General features: G+C 36.4%; 2 protein-coding genes across 5 annotated transcripts; one reads left to right on the top strand and one right to left on the bottom strand.

The window, feature by feature from the left end:
- Nucleotides 1-1,221: 1,221 nt before the first annotated feature.
- On the top strand, nucleotides 1,222-7,594 carry LOC133857068 (probable LRR receptor-like serine/threonine-protein kinase At5g48740). 2 transcript variants are annotated; one of them, XM_062292182.1, is made up of 16 exons: nucleotides 1,222-1,642; nucleotides 2,529-3,045; nucleotides 3,206-3,657; nucleotides 3,753-3,870; nucleotides 3,953-4,021; nucleotides 4,117-4,185; nucleotides 4,271-4,339; nucleotides 4,444-4,515; nucleotides 4,745-4,813; nucleotides 4,879-5,114; nucleotides 5,198-5,397; nucleotides 5,535-5,661; nucleotides 5,744-5,812; nucleotides 6,282-6,471; nucleotides 6,573-6,705; nucleotides 7,116-7,594. In XM_062292182.1, the coding sequence occupies exons 1-16, from the start codon at nucleotides 1,567-1,569 to the stop codon at nucleotides 7,332-7,334; spliced, it is 2,685 nt and encodes an 894-aa protein (XP_062148166.1). In that variant the 5' UTR covers nucleotides 1,222-1,566; the 3' UTR covers nucleotides 7,335-7,594. The 2 variants fall into 2 exon arrangements, with proteins under 2 accessions (XP_062148166.1, XP_062148165.1); XM_062292181.1 differs by having other exon boundaries at nucleotides 1,223-1,642; nucleotides 5,192-5,397.
- Nucleotides 7,595-7,700: 106 nt separating this feature from the next.
- Nucleotides 7,701-15,038, bottom strand: LOC133857069 (uncharacterized). Of its 3 annotated transcripts, none has more exons than XM_062292184.1 (10): nucleotides 14,730-15,038; nucleotides 13,634-13,975; nucleotides 13,149-13,221; nucleotides 12,889-13,001; nucleotides 12,583-12,667; nucleotides 12,293-12,365; nucleotides 11,874-11,929; nucleotides 8,682-8,747; nucleotides 7,993-8,058; nucleotides 7,701-7,925 (listed from the first exon to the last, which is right to left on the bottom strand). In XM_062292184.1, the coding sequence occupies exons 1-10, from the start codon at nucleotides 14,906-14,908 to the stop codon at nucleotides 7,845-7,847; spliced, it is 1,134 nt and encodes a 377-aa protein (XP_062148168.1). In that variant the 5' UTR covers nucleotides 14,909-15,038; the 3' UTR covers nucleotides 7,701-7,844. The 3 variants fall into 3 exon arrangements, 2 of the variants coding, with proteins under 2 accessions (XP_062148168.1, XP_062148169.1); XM_062292185.1 differs by having other exon boundaries at nucleotides 13,634-13,847; XR_009898294.1 differs by having other exon boundaries at nucleotides 7,887-7,925; nucleotides 7,993-8,085.
- Between the last annotated feature and the right edge of the window lie 183 nt (nucleotides 15,039-15,221).

Here is a 15,221-nt window from a genome sequence, read left to right as displayed (position 1 = left end):
ATTCTTGTATTTTTCTTTCTTTCTTTCTTTCTTTTCGGTTTAATTACAAAAGTGATACATTCTTTAATTTAATAAACTTTTTGGGGTCCTTGCATAGAGCCACAAGCAATCATGCCGGAAATTCATAGAATATTGAAGAAGAGAGCAATTGCCATGAATGTGGAAATGACCTCTTCATAGCCTTTAATTTCGTCATAAAAATCATATATTTATGGGAGGAGACTTTGTCAGAAATATTATTAAGTTGACTATCGTAAAAACAAATAATTTTTAACTTATGCTAGAAGATAGATTTTGTCAGCAATTAATATTTCGTTAGAATTATTAAAACCCAAAACAAGTGTTAGTAAAACAAGCCAAACAGTACTTTAATATTATATACCACACTTTTATTTTATTTTTGTCTTACTTTATTATTGTGGCACTTTCAATATTCATAAAAATTAATTGACATTGTCACGTTAATAAAACAAAATAAAAGTCCGATTTATATATAGCATTTTTCTGATCAATATATCAAGATCAATAAGAAAGGGAGTTTATATTTATGAAGTTTAAGAGTTAGAATATATCATTAATTCGGCAAGTAAAATATTTTAATTGAAAATGAGGATATATTGAAGTTTTGAGATTTGAACTTAATTATGACCTCAGCTGTTTTAATATATTGTCAAACTATTAAATTGTTCCAAAAAATTAAGTTAATTATTTAAATATTATGTACAGGAAATTGATCAAAACCTGAACTCCTAATGAACTCTTCGATCTTCAACAATGCTGTATGGCAAATTTGAGAAATAGTAGGAATTAAAAATACAGTACTATACGTACGTACCCACCAGGAAGAAAACATTCTCTATGGTTCCTTTCCGTACAGGTACAACTCTCACCATTGCATATGTGAAAATCTGTACGCATGTCAGGTTCCCGGCCATAAAAAACACTATATAGAAAACAACAAAAAAAAATGGTCGTTTTTCAGAGCAATCTCATCACGCCATGACGCCAACGTCTATTTTCCCGTTGATTTTGTAAACTTTGAGGACCAAGTCCACTAGAGATTGCGTTCTAGCTTGTTCATTACGACTTTCTCCATTTTTTTCCTTATACAACTGCTTTTTCAACTACTACGACAGCTACAGCAGCAGCAGCCACAACATTAGTTTTTTTTTTTTTTTGGTATTCTGTTTGGTTCTCCTTTTGTTGCAACATATATTTTCATGATCAGTAATTAACCGAAAACCATAATGATCATTGCCAACCCTCGGCACGCTTAATAATCACCGTAAATAGAGCCTCTCTTTTCTTTTACAGCTTCAAAAACAAGAAAGAAGAACCCACTTTTACTCATTATCTGTCCTTTCATCAAATCGTCTCCACCCCACCAAAGAAGCAATCATTTTACTGCCAGTCTGCCACCCCAATATCCTTGATCTCTTTCTTTTCTTGAATACATCCACTCTCCCTCCATCTTCTTAATTGAGTCATGTGTCTCTTTGGTTTCTCTTGGTTCTGAGAGATATCAAAAGTACTTGAAATTCGTGGAGCTAGGGAGAATCTGAGTTCATGGACGTGCGCGTTTTGTGGGTCGGCTTCTTTCTGTTCTGTGGCTTTTTGATTGGTGGTTTCTGTGACCAAGAGGGTACGTTCTGTTCCTTCTGTGTAATGTTTTGCGACTGCAAATTTTGCTCTTGTGAAGCTTGTTTCCTGTTGGAGTTATGAAATTATACATAAGGGTACTTAGAACTGATCCATGTCTAGCTAATAACCCATTATTAATGGAGATAATAGATTTTTTTTTTTTAAAAAAAAAAAAAAAAAAAAAAAATTGGCTTTACATGGTTGTGGTTTTCCTTGATTTTAATATTGCATTGTCATGCATACCTTCTCTCGTTTGGTTACTCTGGAAATTGACAGTAAGTGCAGATTCTATCTGTTATGTAGAGTGAAAAACAGTAACTCATTTGTGCCTTGTGTTACCCTTAAACTTAAGCACAGTGGAACATTTTGGGTTTGTTTGATAGAACTTTTTAGACGGTGTTTTTTGCTTTTTGATTACGACATACATGAAAGTAATTTTGCGTGTTTTATGTTTTGGATTATTTGTTAGTACTTTCTTTTTTACTAAAAAGCAAAAAGCTACTCTAAAAAGTATTGGCAAATAAGTTGTTTGTTCTTTGAGATTGGAAATTTTGAATTGAGGTCCAACACGTTACACGTAAATTATTTAATTGAAAATGAGAAATTAATGATAAAGACAAGGTTCAAACTTAGGATTTTTTACTCTGATATCAATCTTAAATCATCATTCATCCAAAAAAATTAAGCAATTGAAAATGATGAATTTAATCATTTAATTAATATTCTGACACATAGGCTTTGATTTGGTAACTCATGAGTAACATTAATGATGATTAATTATTGCTTCTGTTGTTGTAAATGTCAAAGTAATAATTAAGCATACAACCATTAACAAAAACTAAGGCTGTCTTGAGCTCAAAGGTTGCTGATTAGTATGCATGGGACAGGTTTCTTGAGCTTATCTTGCGGTGGAACTACCAGCTATATTGATTCATTGAACATATCATGGGTCCCGGATGGTGAATATGTAAGCACAGGCAAAATCTCCTCCTCATCCAGTGTCCCAATCCGGGTTTTCCCAGATTCCCAGGGTCGCAAGTGTTATAGACTACCAGTAAACAATGCTTCGTCTTTGGTGCTTGTAAGAGCCCAATTTCTGTACCAAAACTATGATGGACTTGGGAAACCCCCTGCATTCTCTGTTTCTCTTGGGACAGCCATTACAAGCAAAATAAACCTCAGTACTAACGATCCATGGACAGAAGAATTTGTGTGGCCAGTTAATAAGGAAACACTCTCCTTCTGTTTGCTTGCTGTTCAGGATGGTGGATCTCCTGTCATTTCTTCGCTTGAAGTACGGCCACTTCCTCAAGGAGCTTATGCAAGTGGCATGGGAGATTTCCCCAATAAGTCACTTAGAAAGAGTTATCGAATCAATTGTGGTTATCCCAACGGCTCATTGCGGTATATATAATCATTCAAACCTCCTTTTGATGCAGGAGAATCGTGTTATTTTCTCTCTTCCCGAGTTTTCTTTACGGTCTTCAAAATTTTTAATTTCTGCTTACTGTCATGCGCTGTCAGAATGTCAGGATGGTTTGTAACTTTGTGTCAACTACTGTAGGTATCCTTTGGATCCATATGATCGTATATGGGGTGCTGATCAAAACTTTACGCCCTTTCACGTTTCTGCTGGGTTTATGATTCAACGAAGCTTCAATCTGTCTGGTCTTAGAGAGGATCCGCCTGCTCCTGTTCTTCACACTGCACGAGTTTTGGCACGACGGAAAGTGTTGACATATAACCTTCCTCTTGACACCCTTGGAGACTACTACATTGTCCTCTATTTTGCTGGGATTGTTCCTGTGTCACCTTCATTTGATGTAGTAATCAATGGGGATGTTGTACAGTCAAACTTCACTATAAAACTGTCAGAGGTCAGTGCTCTGTACTTCACTCGGAAGGAAATTAAGAGCTTGAACATCACGCTAAAGAGTATCAGTTACTATCCTCAAGTCAATGCTATTGAGGTGTATGAGATAGTTGATATTCCACCGGAAGTTTCCTCAACAACAGGTGACATTGACTTTTGGTTGGATTGTCTGAATCTTAATGTCTTGCTAGGATTGTCTGCATCTTTCTGACTCGTGGCCTTTTAAACTTTCTTGTAGTTTCGGCACTTCAGGTTATTCAGCAGTCCACTGGTTTAGATCTGGGATGGCAAGATGATCCATGCTCTCCTTCACCATGGGATCATATTGGCTGTGAAGGAAGCATTGTTACATCACTGTATGCACATATTTAACATAATTGTTTCAAATCTTGGGTCTATTTCTCTTCAAGAGATCTCATGTTATGCGCTTTTTTCCAGGGAGCTTTCAGAGATCAATCTGAGGTCAATGAGTCCAACATTTGGTGACTTGTTGGATCTTAAAACACTGTAAACTCTTTTAACCTCAGATTACTGCCTTAATATTTTAACTTTACATTCATTCATACTCACTTTCTTATGATATATTTGTGGTTATGCCTCAGGGATTTGCATAACACTTCGCTTACTGGTGAGATACAGAATTTGGGTAGCTTACAAGAACTTGAGAAATTGTAATACCTCTTTTGAATATTCATAAACCATTTTCTTTAAAAAAAAATGGCAAAATGACAATTGGCAATTAATTGGAACTTTCAGGAACCTGAGTTTCAATCAGCTAACATCCTTTGGTTTGGAGTTGGAGAACTTGGTTCGCCTTCAAATTCTGTAAGTTGCATTCTGTTCCCAAACCAACATATGGACCCAAAAGGTGATACTGATATGGCATTCTCTCTCTTGCCTCTATTTTTGTTTTTCTTTCTTTTCTACAGGGACTTGCAAAATAATAGTTTACAGGATATAGTTCCTGACAGCTTGGGAGAGTTGGTGGACCTTCACTTACTGTAAGTGAGCATTAAAATTAATTATATTCAATTTAGTAATTGTTACAACTTATTCCAAAAGTTTAAGCTAATAGAAAATGCTGAATTTAATCATGGTTCGAATTCAAAATCTCTATTATGATAACACAAGTAATTAATGCTTTAACAGTGATTTACAAAATATTATGTTTCGAGTTTAGATAAAATCATGTGCTTTACCTGATGAGATATCCAATCCTGCATTCTACAGGAATCTGGAAAACAACAAACTACAAGGTACCCTCCCACAGTCTTTGAAAAGAGAAAATTTGGAAATTAGGTACGGAATTAGTATTTGTCTTTTATGCTCATATTTCAGCATTCTGATGCATCAATTTTGTGCAGAACTTCAGGGAATTTGTGCCTTTCCTTCTCCACAATGACATGCAATGACGTTTCATCCAACCCTTCAATTGAGACACCCCAAGTTACTATATTTCCCAAAAGGAAGCACACTGGACCTAATCATGTAGCAATTATAGCTGGTGCAGCTGCTGGAGCCATACTTGCTCTTCTCTTCATTTCTCTTATAGTATTCTTGTTTATAAAGAAAAAGAGAACTGAAGTCACATATGTATCAAGTATGTAAAATTTCACATTATTGTTGCAAATTGATGTTTTCTACTTGATTCTTATACCAGCATTATTATATTATTAGGGGCAGCAACAGAGATGCGAAACTGGAATGCAGCTAAAGTATTTTCCTACAAGGAAATCAAAGGAGCTACAAACAACTTTAAGGAGGTTATAGGACGTGGAAGTTTCGGATCTGTTTACCTTGGAAAGCTTCCAGATGGAAAATTAGTAGCTGTGAAAGTCCGGTTTGATAAAAGTCAACTTGGGGCTGATTCTTTTATCAATGAGGTTCACTATCTGAACTTCTCTACTGGGATTTTTCCATATCGTGGATTCATGAGAAAAATAGACTCTATCTATCTTGGGAATTATGATTCTATTGTAATGTTGCCTACTTTTTTTCCCATATTGTGGATTGCCTTTAGGTCTATCTATTGTCACGAATTCGCCATCAAAATCTTGTATGTTTGGAAGGATTCTGTCAGGAATCGAAGCAGCAAATACTAGTGTATGAGTATCTACATGGAGGATCATTGGCTGATCATCTGTATGGTATGTTATGCATGATAAATATTTGGGAGCAGCTCTTGCTTTCATGAGAATTTCCTGTTTTCATTATTGGTATCACTTCCAGGTGCAAACAGCAAAAAAGCTTCATTAAGCTGGATTCGGAGACTGAAAATTGCTGTCGATGCTGCAAAAGGTATGTCTATTTTCTATTAGCTACCATCAAGACTACATGAAAACAATTCTCATTGCATCTGTGAAAGTATATATAATACTTACTAGAGTTACCATATTTACCGGATTAGCATTAGCGCCAACATGGAGACTCTTGAATGTACTGATATAGAAATTCGCAAATATTCATCAAAACAAAGAAACTCGCTTGAAACACTTATAAAACTTAGTCTCACCCAATAAAGATTAATCTAGAACTTTGTGTCCATGAACATCTTTATAATTCACCCGCTCAACACGGGTAATTCAACTTCCCGATGCTAGTCAACTTTTCAAGTTTGACATAAGCATCACCATGGGTACGTAGCTAGAAGACTTCATTCTTGTTAGTAGAAACCAGACGATTTATCTCTTTTTTCCATAATATATATGCCATCGTTTCCTATTAAAGAGATCAATGATTCTATTTCTGAGCCTGGTTTCTTTCAAAGGATTGGACTATTTACACAATGGAAACGAACCACGAATCATACACCGTGATGTGAAGTGCAGTAACATCCTTTTGGACATGGAAATGAATGCCAAGGTCTGTGACTTTGGCCTCTCTAAACAAATAACTCAGGCAGATGCAACTCATGTGACGACTGTTGTCAAGGGCACCGCTGGGTATCTAGATCCTGAGTAAGTATTCCAAAAGAAAGAGAAAAAGAGAAACGAAAAAAGAAAGATGATATTTATTGATTCTTGATGATTATGATACTCAAAGTCGATGTTATGTGCAGATATTATTCCACCCAACAGCTGACCGAGAAAAGTGACGTTTACAGCTTTGGGGTTGTTCTTTTGGAGCTCATTTGTGGGAGAGAACCATTAATTCACTCAGGAACTCCAGACTCATTCAATTTGGTATTATGGGTAAGCTGAGATTCATTTTATTGTCTCTCCTGGGTGATAGTTATGTCAATATTCTTCCTCACAGGTTAACAGAAAAATCAAGATGTACATTACTTTATTATTTAACATTATTACGAGGGATCTGGCTTGTCTCCAGTGATTAAATAACTGCTTTGTGATTCAAATAGATGGTAAAGATTGCGAGATTGGAGAAATACTCGCCGATAATAATAAAGGCACTAAGATTCGTCTTGCAATCTCCACCGTCTATTTGAACTACAGGAGATCTCCAGCTATTTAATCACTGGAGGCAGGCCAAATCCGTGAACAAGAATTTGCAGCTAAAATTCTTCCATTACTCATGGTTGGTATCTAAGTTTTTGATTAAACAATGCTTGCTTCAACTATAACGAATCAATAATATTGTGCAGGCCAAGCCCTACCTACAGGCAGGCGCATTTGAGATTGTTGATGAGAGCATAGTGGGAACTTTTGACGTAGAGAGCATGAGAAAGGCAGCCTTAATTGCTGTGAGGTCAGTAGAGAGGGATGCATCACAAAGACCAACAATTGCTGAAGTATTGGCAGAGCTGAAAGAAGCCTACAGCATTCAGCTATCTTACCTTGCATCTTGTGAACATGTCAGCTGATTTGTATTCAATACAAGTATAAAGTATTTTATCCTAAAACCCTTTTTCTTTCATGTTTTTTTTTTTTTCATTTTTGGTGGAATTTGTAAATTTGAGTGGGGTCCTCTCAGAGTTGAAGTTCTATATTGCATAAAAAAGGCTGATATAGGGGAAATGTATTAAGCTATGCTAGGATTATCGCTTTTTGGGGGAATATTTATAAGGAAATGTTTATCCATTCTGATAATAGCACCAATGAAGACATTCTTTTTTTTTTTTAACCTGCAACTTATGCTAAGGTAATGTTATTGTCGAGACTATGCGAATTTTGTGAAAAGTAAAGAGAAAACAAACACAGAATTTGCGTGGTTTAACAATGTGCCTACGTGTATAAGAGTGACCGGCTAATTTCATTATGTTGAAAAAGAATAGGGTTACAATTTATGTATCTACTGTCTTGATACATGTAAATATCCTAAGCTTTTATCCTCTATTTCCGGGAGCTAATTAATTAAGCAATGATCCTGAGGATTAAGAGGAGTAGCGGCGTCGCAGGAAAAGGAACAATGCTGTTGAAGCAGCCACAGCATATGGGAAAACAGTCCAAATTCCCTGTATGATATAAGGTTAGATATACATATTTGTATAATAAGAACATGAAAAACAGATATGTGCTTACCACCACAGTTGCAACGGTAGCAAGGGCAAATAGAGGGCGCTCTCTCAACAGGAATCCTATCCCTAACTGAGCTCATAAAGCAAAGAGAGAAAGCTGCATTAGTTAAGGAAAAACAAGTTTGTTATTGAGTTTCTTCCATATATATTTTATTATTTTAGTTGTTGTTGGACATTACAAAAGAAGGGAAGATCCTATCCTGAAAAATTAGCACAAATTAAGCATATGTATTTGCTTTAACAGTCACCAAGAGTTACCATGGCCTCGTTTGACGTCTTTTGGAGTAACTTTTTGCTTCATTAACAAATAACTTTAAACACAAAATACTCAAAATTATTTTCACCTTTATCACGCATCATTAACACTTTTTTAACCAAAAACCAAAAATCACCCTCTAATAAGTTTTATCAAACGAACATCATGTCCTTAAGTTAACATAAGCATGCAAAACCTTCACACAGAACGGTAGACAAACCTACACGACAAGAAGCTTTTTTTGTCATTTCAGCAAGAGTAAAAAGATGAGGGAATCATGGAAACTGGCAGCATATGAGATGTCATCTCCCTTATTAAAAATACAGGAAACTTGATATGTACAAAAAAAAATGTTTATGTCGTGATACAAGTAGATGCACCCACCCATGCACACATGTACATGCAAATATGTAGTTCCTCAACAGAACTGAATTGACCTGAATTGGAAGAGTGATCAAGCCACCACAACAGACTCCAGCAAAGAAGCACTCTGGAGATATGCCCTGCACTCAGATAAAAAACATGTCATTCCCAAGATGATAATAGAAGTTATCAGTCAGATACTGGCCGTGTTAGAATAATAGAAGTATTTATTGCATTGAAAACAAACAATTTTGTCAAATATATTTAAGATAAACCATATAAATCATGTTGGAAGTACAATTTCAGCTTTTTCCACAAGTAAAATGTAATTCTTCCAAATTTGCTCTGAAGCTTCCAGATTCTGGGTACAATTTGACCAGACTGTGAAAGATAATGAAATTGAAACATTTCATCAAACAATTCACTTCTTGTGGGCATCACAAAATATTACATCAAACAATTCACTTGCTGTGGTCATCAAAGTCAATTATCACTCCCATCAATAACTTTGAATTCTTCATTTTTCTTATTTCAACTTAATTTACATATTTTCCAATGTTTTGTTTTTAATCATTATCTTCTTCTTTTGTTCTACTTTACTTATTTTGTAATTTAATATTTGACTAAATCACAAACTTATAATGATAGACAAAAGGAGATAAATTTCGGTTTTCAAAACATGTAATAGGTATAATTAGGCAAAATTGTTTGACAAATCACTAGTGTCATATCCTCTCCCATACTATCTTCCTCACTTTGTTATTTAAGTCTCCTCTTTTAAAACTTGTTTCCCCTAAATCCGAAGATCGATCACCATACACCTCGAAAAATTGTTGTTTGAAGCATATATTCCTCCTAAGTTTCACTGCTAGTATCCAAGTTCCCATCCTTCATCGAGACATCAATGATTATACTCGCACCTGAGCCCCCCTGAAACCTCTTTATAGAAAAATAAAAATAAAAGAAGTTGAATAATGATTAAGACATAAGGTTAAAGGAAATAGTACTTCTAGAAGAGAGGGGGGGGGGGGGAGGGGGGGGGTGGCTTCTTTTTGGCTGAATTTATCTTTTTGATAAGTAAATGAGATATCGTTGAAAAGCGCAAAAAGCGTAACCCAAGTACACAGGATATATGCAAGAAAAACACCTAGCTAGAAAGAGAAAGAAGGTTAAGAAAATCAATAAAACTAAACACATTAAGGTCTAGAGTAGTTGTCAAGTGAAAAAGAGTTTTGAAAAAGAAAGACTTTAATTCCACCACCATCATTTCGCAGTCTTCAAAACTTCTATCATTTTTTTTTCCCCTCCAAAGACAAAACAAAACCATCTTCCACATTGCTGGACCTTGAGGATTGCCGCACACCCCTTTCTAACAAGCGAGAAGATCTACTACTCTTTTAGGCATAATCCAAACTAATCCAACATTGCTGAAAATAGCATTCCATAATGCACCGATAATCTCACAATAGAGTAAAAGATGATCCACAGACTCTCCACTCCTCTTACACATATAGCACCAATCAACCACAATGACACGTCATTTTCTAAGGTTATCCATGGTTAAGAGTTTCCCTAGGGCGGCTGTCCAAGCAAAGAACACCGCTCTTAAGGGGACCTTACTCCTCCAAATACACTTACAAGGAAAGGGGGTGTTATCATGAGGTACTAGGATGTTGTAAAATTAACGGTAATCATCCCTCTCTTAGAAGGTGCCCAATGAAGCTTGTATTCCCCTTCCCGACTCAATCTAAGGGAGTACAAGTTAAAGAACAAAACAAAGGTATCCACCTCCCAATCTTGAGCCGCTTTGATAAAGCTTACATTCCACAGATGGGAATCACTAGATAACTCCAAGTAATCTGCAAAAAAAAAGCACTTAGTGCAAACAATACTAAACAAATCCAGAAAAGCTTCTTTAAAAGCCTGATCCCCGCACCATATGCCATGCCAAAATCTAATCTTAGAGCCATCTCCCACCTCAAATCTGGTATGATTAAAGAATTCTCCCCATCCCCTCTTGATATTTTTCCATAACCCCACCCCATACGACCCATGGACCTCATTTGAACATCATTCACCATTCATTACAACTCTCTACAAGGCCTCTCTCTCATGCAAGTAGCACCAAAACCACTTTTCCAAAAGAGCATGATTGAACTAAAGCATGTTTCAACCCCCCCCCCCCCCCCCCCCCCCCCCCCCCCCTCCTCGAAAATCAAAGAACAAACATTGAACCAGCTTACCAGGTGAAATTTGAACTCTTCACCTAGCCACCCCATAAAAAGTCTCGTTGTAACTTTTCCATGCGATTGGCCACATCAAGTTGGATAATGTACTCCTGATTAAGATAAACCTTCCAACCTTAGACAACTATATCCTCCTCCAGCCAGCCAACTGGTGCTCGATCTTCTCAAAAATACTATCCCAAATAGATTTGGCCTTAAAAGAAGCTCCGAACTAGCTAGACCATCAACAATATTGACGTTATCCATAGGAACCAATTTTGAATTGGCCAGATTTATTTTCAAACCAAATATAGCTTCGAAGCATAAGAATAAGGCACATAGATAGCGTAGGTGGTCTAGCTTTGCCCTGCAAAATATCAAGTTGTCATCTGTAAACAAGAGATGGGATATGTGAAGTACTCCCATGCTCCTAGATCCCACAAAAAAGCCTGAAAGAAGGCCCCCATCTACAATAGCAGATACATTGACATTTATTAATGTGTAGGAATAAGGCATGGAGATGGCTGAATTTATTAATGCATAGGAATATAAAACAACCGAAGGAAGATGTCTATATCTTCATGCTATAATCACAGATACATCCCATTGGTAACTTTGGAGGAATGTGCCTTCACAAGGATGTCTTTCAATCTGTACTCATTTTGAATCTAACACCGCATTTTGAACACAATGTGGATTTTTCACAACTCGGGGCAACCTGACCTAATTCAAGATCAAACCTAATCTAAGAAACAATATGCTTCCAGTTAGTTTTTTGGACTTTTTCCATGTATGACCTTAAATATCTGGGAGACATACAGTCTCCGTGAGAGGCAGATAATTATTGCTTTTATGGAGATCCAGGGTGTGGGTTCAAAAGAAACAATTGTAATCTTCGTCACCTGCCCACTAGCAGTAATTAACAATAGCATAACAGGAAACTGAAATTATTTTGGTAACAGAAGAATATAGAGACAATGTTGCAGCATAAAAAATTATCAGAACATTAAAAGAAGCCTAAAGGTTGTAGTAATCACTAACCATTGCCCCTGCCAGGAAAGCTGTTGGATTTCTCACTCCTAGGGAAAATCGTTCTACTGCAGATCAAAATGCATAAGAACATTACAAATCAGTAATATTATTCAAAGAAGCATGATCGCTAATGCACACCGCATAAGCTTTGACAATTGCACATATCATGTTTATGAGAAGAACAAGACGGGTACTGCATTGACATACATGGTACTGTCAAGGCCCAAGTACAATGCTGAATCACCCAATTGCAGTGCAACAAAAATCTATTACCCATCTAATTATTAAACACTAATAGATAAATGTCATAAAAGAAATGGCCAATTCTTGTAAGATGTAAAATCTGGGAAAATGTCCCCACATTACAATACAGATACTTTAAATTTCTCATTCACACATATAAACATAACAAAGCTCTTAGAGCTCACCAAAGCCTGTGAGATTGCCATATTTTTGCACCGAGCGAGTAATGCTTAAGGCCTTCTCTTTGCCAATACCTAACTACAGTCATCAGGATTGAGATATTTCCACAGAGAGAACAGTAGATAAGTATTTTATAGTTGCAGATAGAGCTAGAGAAGTCTGCACATTCACACACATACAAAGATATACGTACAAGTTTTTGTGGGTGTATTTATGCATTATGCATATTACACTATCTATGGGTTTAGCCCCTCGGGCGTGAAAATAAATTTGGAAGCATGTAAGCTGAACTTACTCTCGAACAAACATCATCAGATGCCCCAGATTGCCTGAAAAGCTTCCCTAGATAAAATGGTATCAGATCACTGATGCAAACTCCCCTGAAAGACGATGTCAACATGTATGATTCACATTTCACATTAAAAAACTGTAGCAATAGACAGACAGCAAATAAACCACTAATCACTAAATAAGAGTACAGAGTAGCATTCTTCTATATCAATATTCATAGGCTTCTCTTTCCACATTGATTCATTCACAAAAGTAAATTATGTAACAATGGCTGTAAAGAATTAAAGATTAATATGGTGCTGCAACTAACCAGTAGACCCACAGAACAGTGGATGTTATGTATGGAATATTTCTCGAGAAAGATTCAGCAAAAGATTGCCACGTCCCATCCAAAGATAGCATTCGAGCTAAAGTTATGCCAACCTAAATTATTCACTTAAAGATCGCCCATAAGTTCAAATAATACTGAGACCATGAGCCACTGTTGGTACATAACTGAAAACTGAACTAAATCCAAAGAGATAAAGACTTAAAGCTTGTAGATCAGAAGTACCAATATAGAGGACAGACCCAAATATTTAGAGCCTCTTCACTAATGAAAAGTCCACATCCAGCAGCCATAAGTAACCAAAAGTAGATCCATCTGCATTGCGGTATATTTGTAAATGCGTCAAAGCTTTATATTAATTAAAGCAACAATGGTGCAGGCAAAGCAAGCATGATGATGATATCGAGTTGAAATAGAAAATGTAGCACAGAACAAATTGATATAACTAGTATGGCAGTTCAATTCCTCAAACTGTAATTTCACCTCTCCCCCCCCCCCCCCCCCCCAAAAAAAAAACAGAACAATAAAATCATCCAAAATCAGAGTTTGCGTCAGGATGAATGTTGATGATAGATGATTCGTCACTGATAAGTCGAAATGGATATAGGTATTAAGCAGCAATTTGTTTCGGTGAATTAAGTCAAAAAAAAGTTAGAGACAGTTCTAGCAGGCAAGCTCAAAAGAAAACTAGGAGTTTTTTTTAGTGGGAGCCAGACTATGTGCATACCCTGGTGCATATTCTGGAAGTATAACTCTGTATCCAAAAGCTTTGAAAGTAAAACCAACAGGGGGTGCAGCCATTACTGAAGAGGATGAACCTTCAGCCAGAAACTGAATTCCAAGTGACGATCCAAGAACAGGCTGCTTGAGGCCAATGGATATCACTGTGGCTATTGCAGCTATGCCCAGCACAATTGCTATTTTAGCCAGGAATGAACTCCCTGCACCAGTATGTCCATTATTCCCATTTCCAAGCACCACATCAGTTAAACTATCTCCTTCATCTAAAACGTCTTTGGATCTAGCATCCTCATAACTCCCTGAATCATCCTGCTGAAAGCTTCTAATCCTATTTTCAATCAGAAATATTACATCTCTATGCTCAAATGAAGAAAACTAGCTTTAAAAACAAAAGGCAGTTAAAAAATGAAGCAATAAGGAGCTTCAAAATGAGAAGCATGAATTCTCAAGGCATCACATGAATACGCTTGAAGTTTTAAGCATGCAAGCAGACTATTGGAGTGTTGAGAAAATGCTTCTCGCAAGGGAAGAGCTATATACTGGTAATTGCTGACAAGATTTCATCTAAAGAGCTTCTGTAAAAGCGTACTCGTCCAATATACATAAGAAGCGTATAGGTTTTTGGAGAAAAGAGACGTTTTCTGATACTTAAGGTAATTACTCCCTAATAATATATGAGGAAGTAGTGTTAAATGCAATCAATTATATAATGGCAATTTAATTAGCAACTCAGGGACAAACCTGGACACTCTCATGGATGTCATTACGTCTAGGTCAATGGTCGACATCTCAAACGCATAAAGTCAGATATCAGTAATCAATCAAGAATGTATAAATTGCTCAGAGCATTATTCATCTACCCGGCCAAGACAATCAAAATTCAGAAAAAGAATCCAGTGAACACTACCCCAGCATCAAAATCTGACCATTTGGCTGGTGATTGAATTCAAAGCAACTAATTGAACAGAAAAATGAACAATTTCAAATTCTACAGAGATAACCAATCATTCACCATTTTTTCTTTGTTCCTTATTCTTTCCCTCTGTTCTCAGCGACCAAAGATTAGAATGAGACGAGGTTACCTGAAAGTTGAGAGTCTGAAGAAGTGGAAAACCAACAAATGTCCACTCTCATTTGCAAACAACCTTGGACTGACATTGAAACAGCTTGAATGCGTCATGGGCCGTCGAGCAAAAGACTTAGAAGTTAGTACTGGCGAGTGAGACAAAGACCCAGGTGCTAGAACTGCCATTGGTGACATTTTTTGAGCTATGTCAGAGCATGTAATGATGTAAAGGGACTTTGCTCTTGATTATATATGCCACTGCCACTGAGTTTGGATGGGGTTGTGCACCAGAAACATGAGGAAGTTTTGGTTCCATGTGGGTGGGTGTGAGTGGCTGTTTAGTTGAGACTTGAGAGAATAAGAGTATATGCTATTGAAAAAAAACAGTTGTGATTAAAATAAAATTAAAAATAAATAAAAGGTGTGTGGGATGCTCTTGAAAACTAAATTTATTTATTTTAAAAAGTGTATGGTGTGATATAAAGACAGAAATAATTTTATATTATTT

This window comes from Alnus glutinosa, chromosome 14 (genome assembly GCF_958979055.1).
Source record: "Alnus glutinosa chromosome 14, dhAlnGlut1.1, whole genome shotgun sequence".
NCBI lineage: Eukaryota > Viridiplantae > Streptophyta > Magnoliopsida > Fagales > Betulaceae > Alnus > Alnus glutinosa.
The sequence above is the reverse complement of the archived record's forward strand: the minus strand, read 5'-3'. Positions and strand labels throughout refer to the sequence as shown.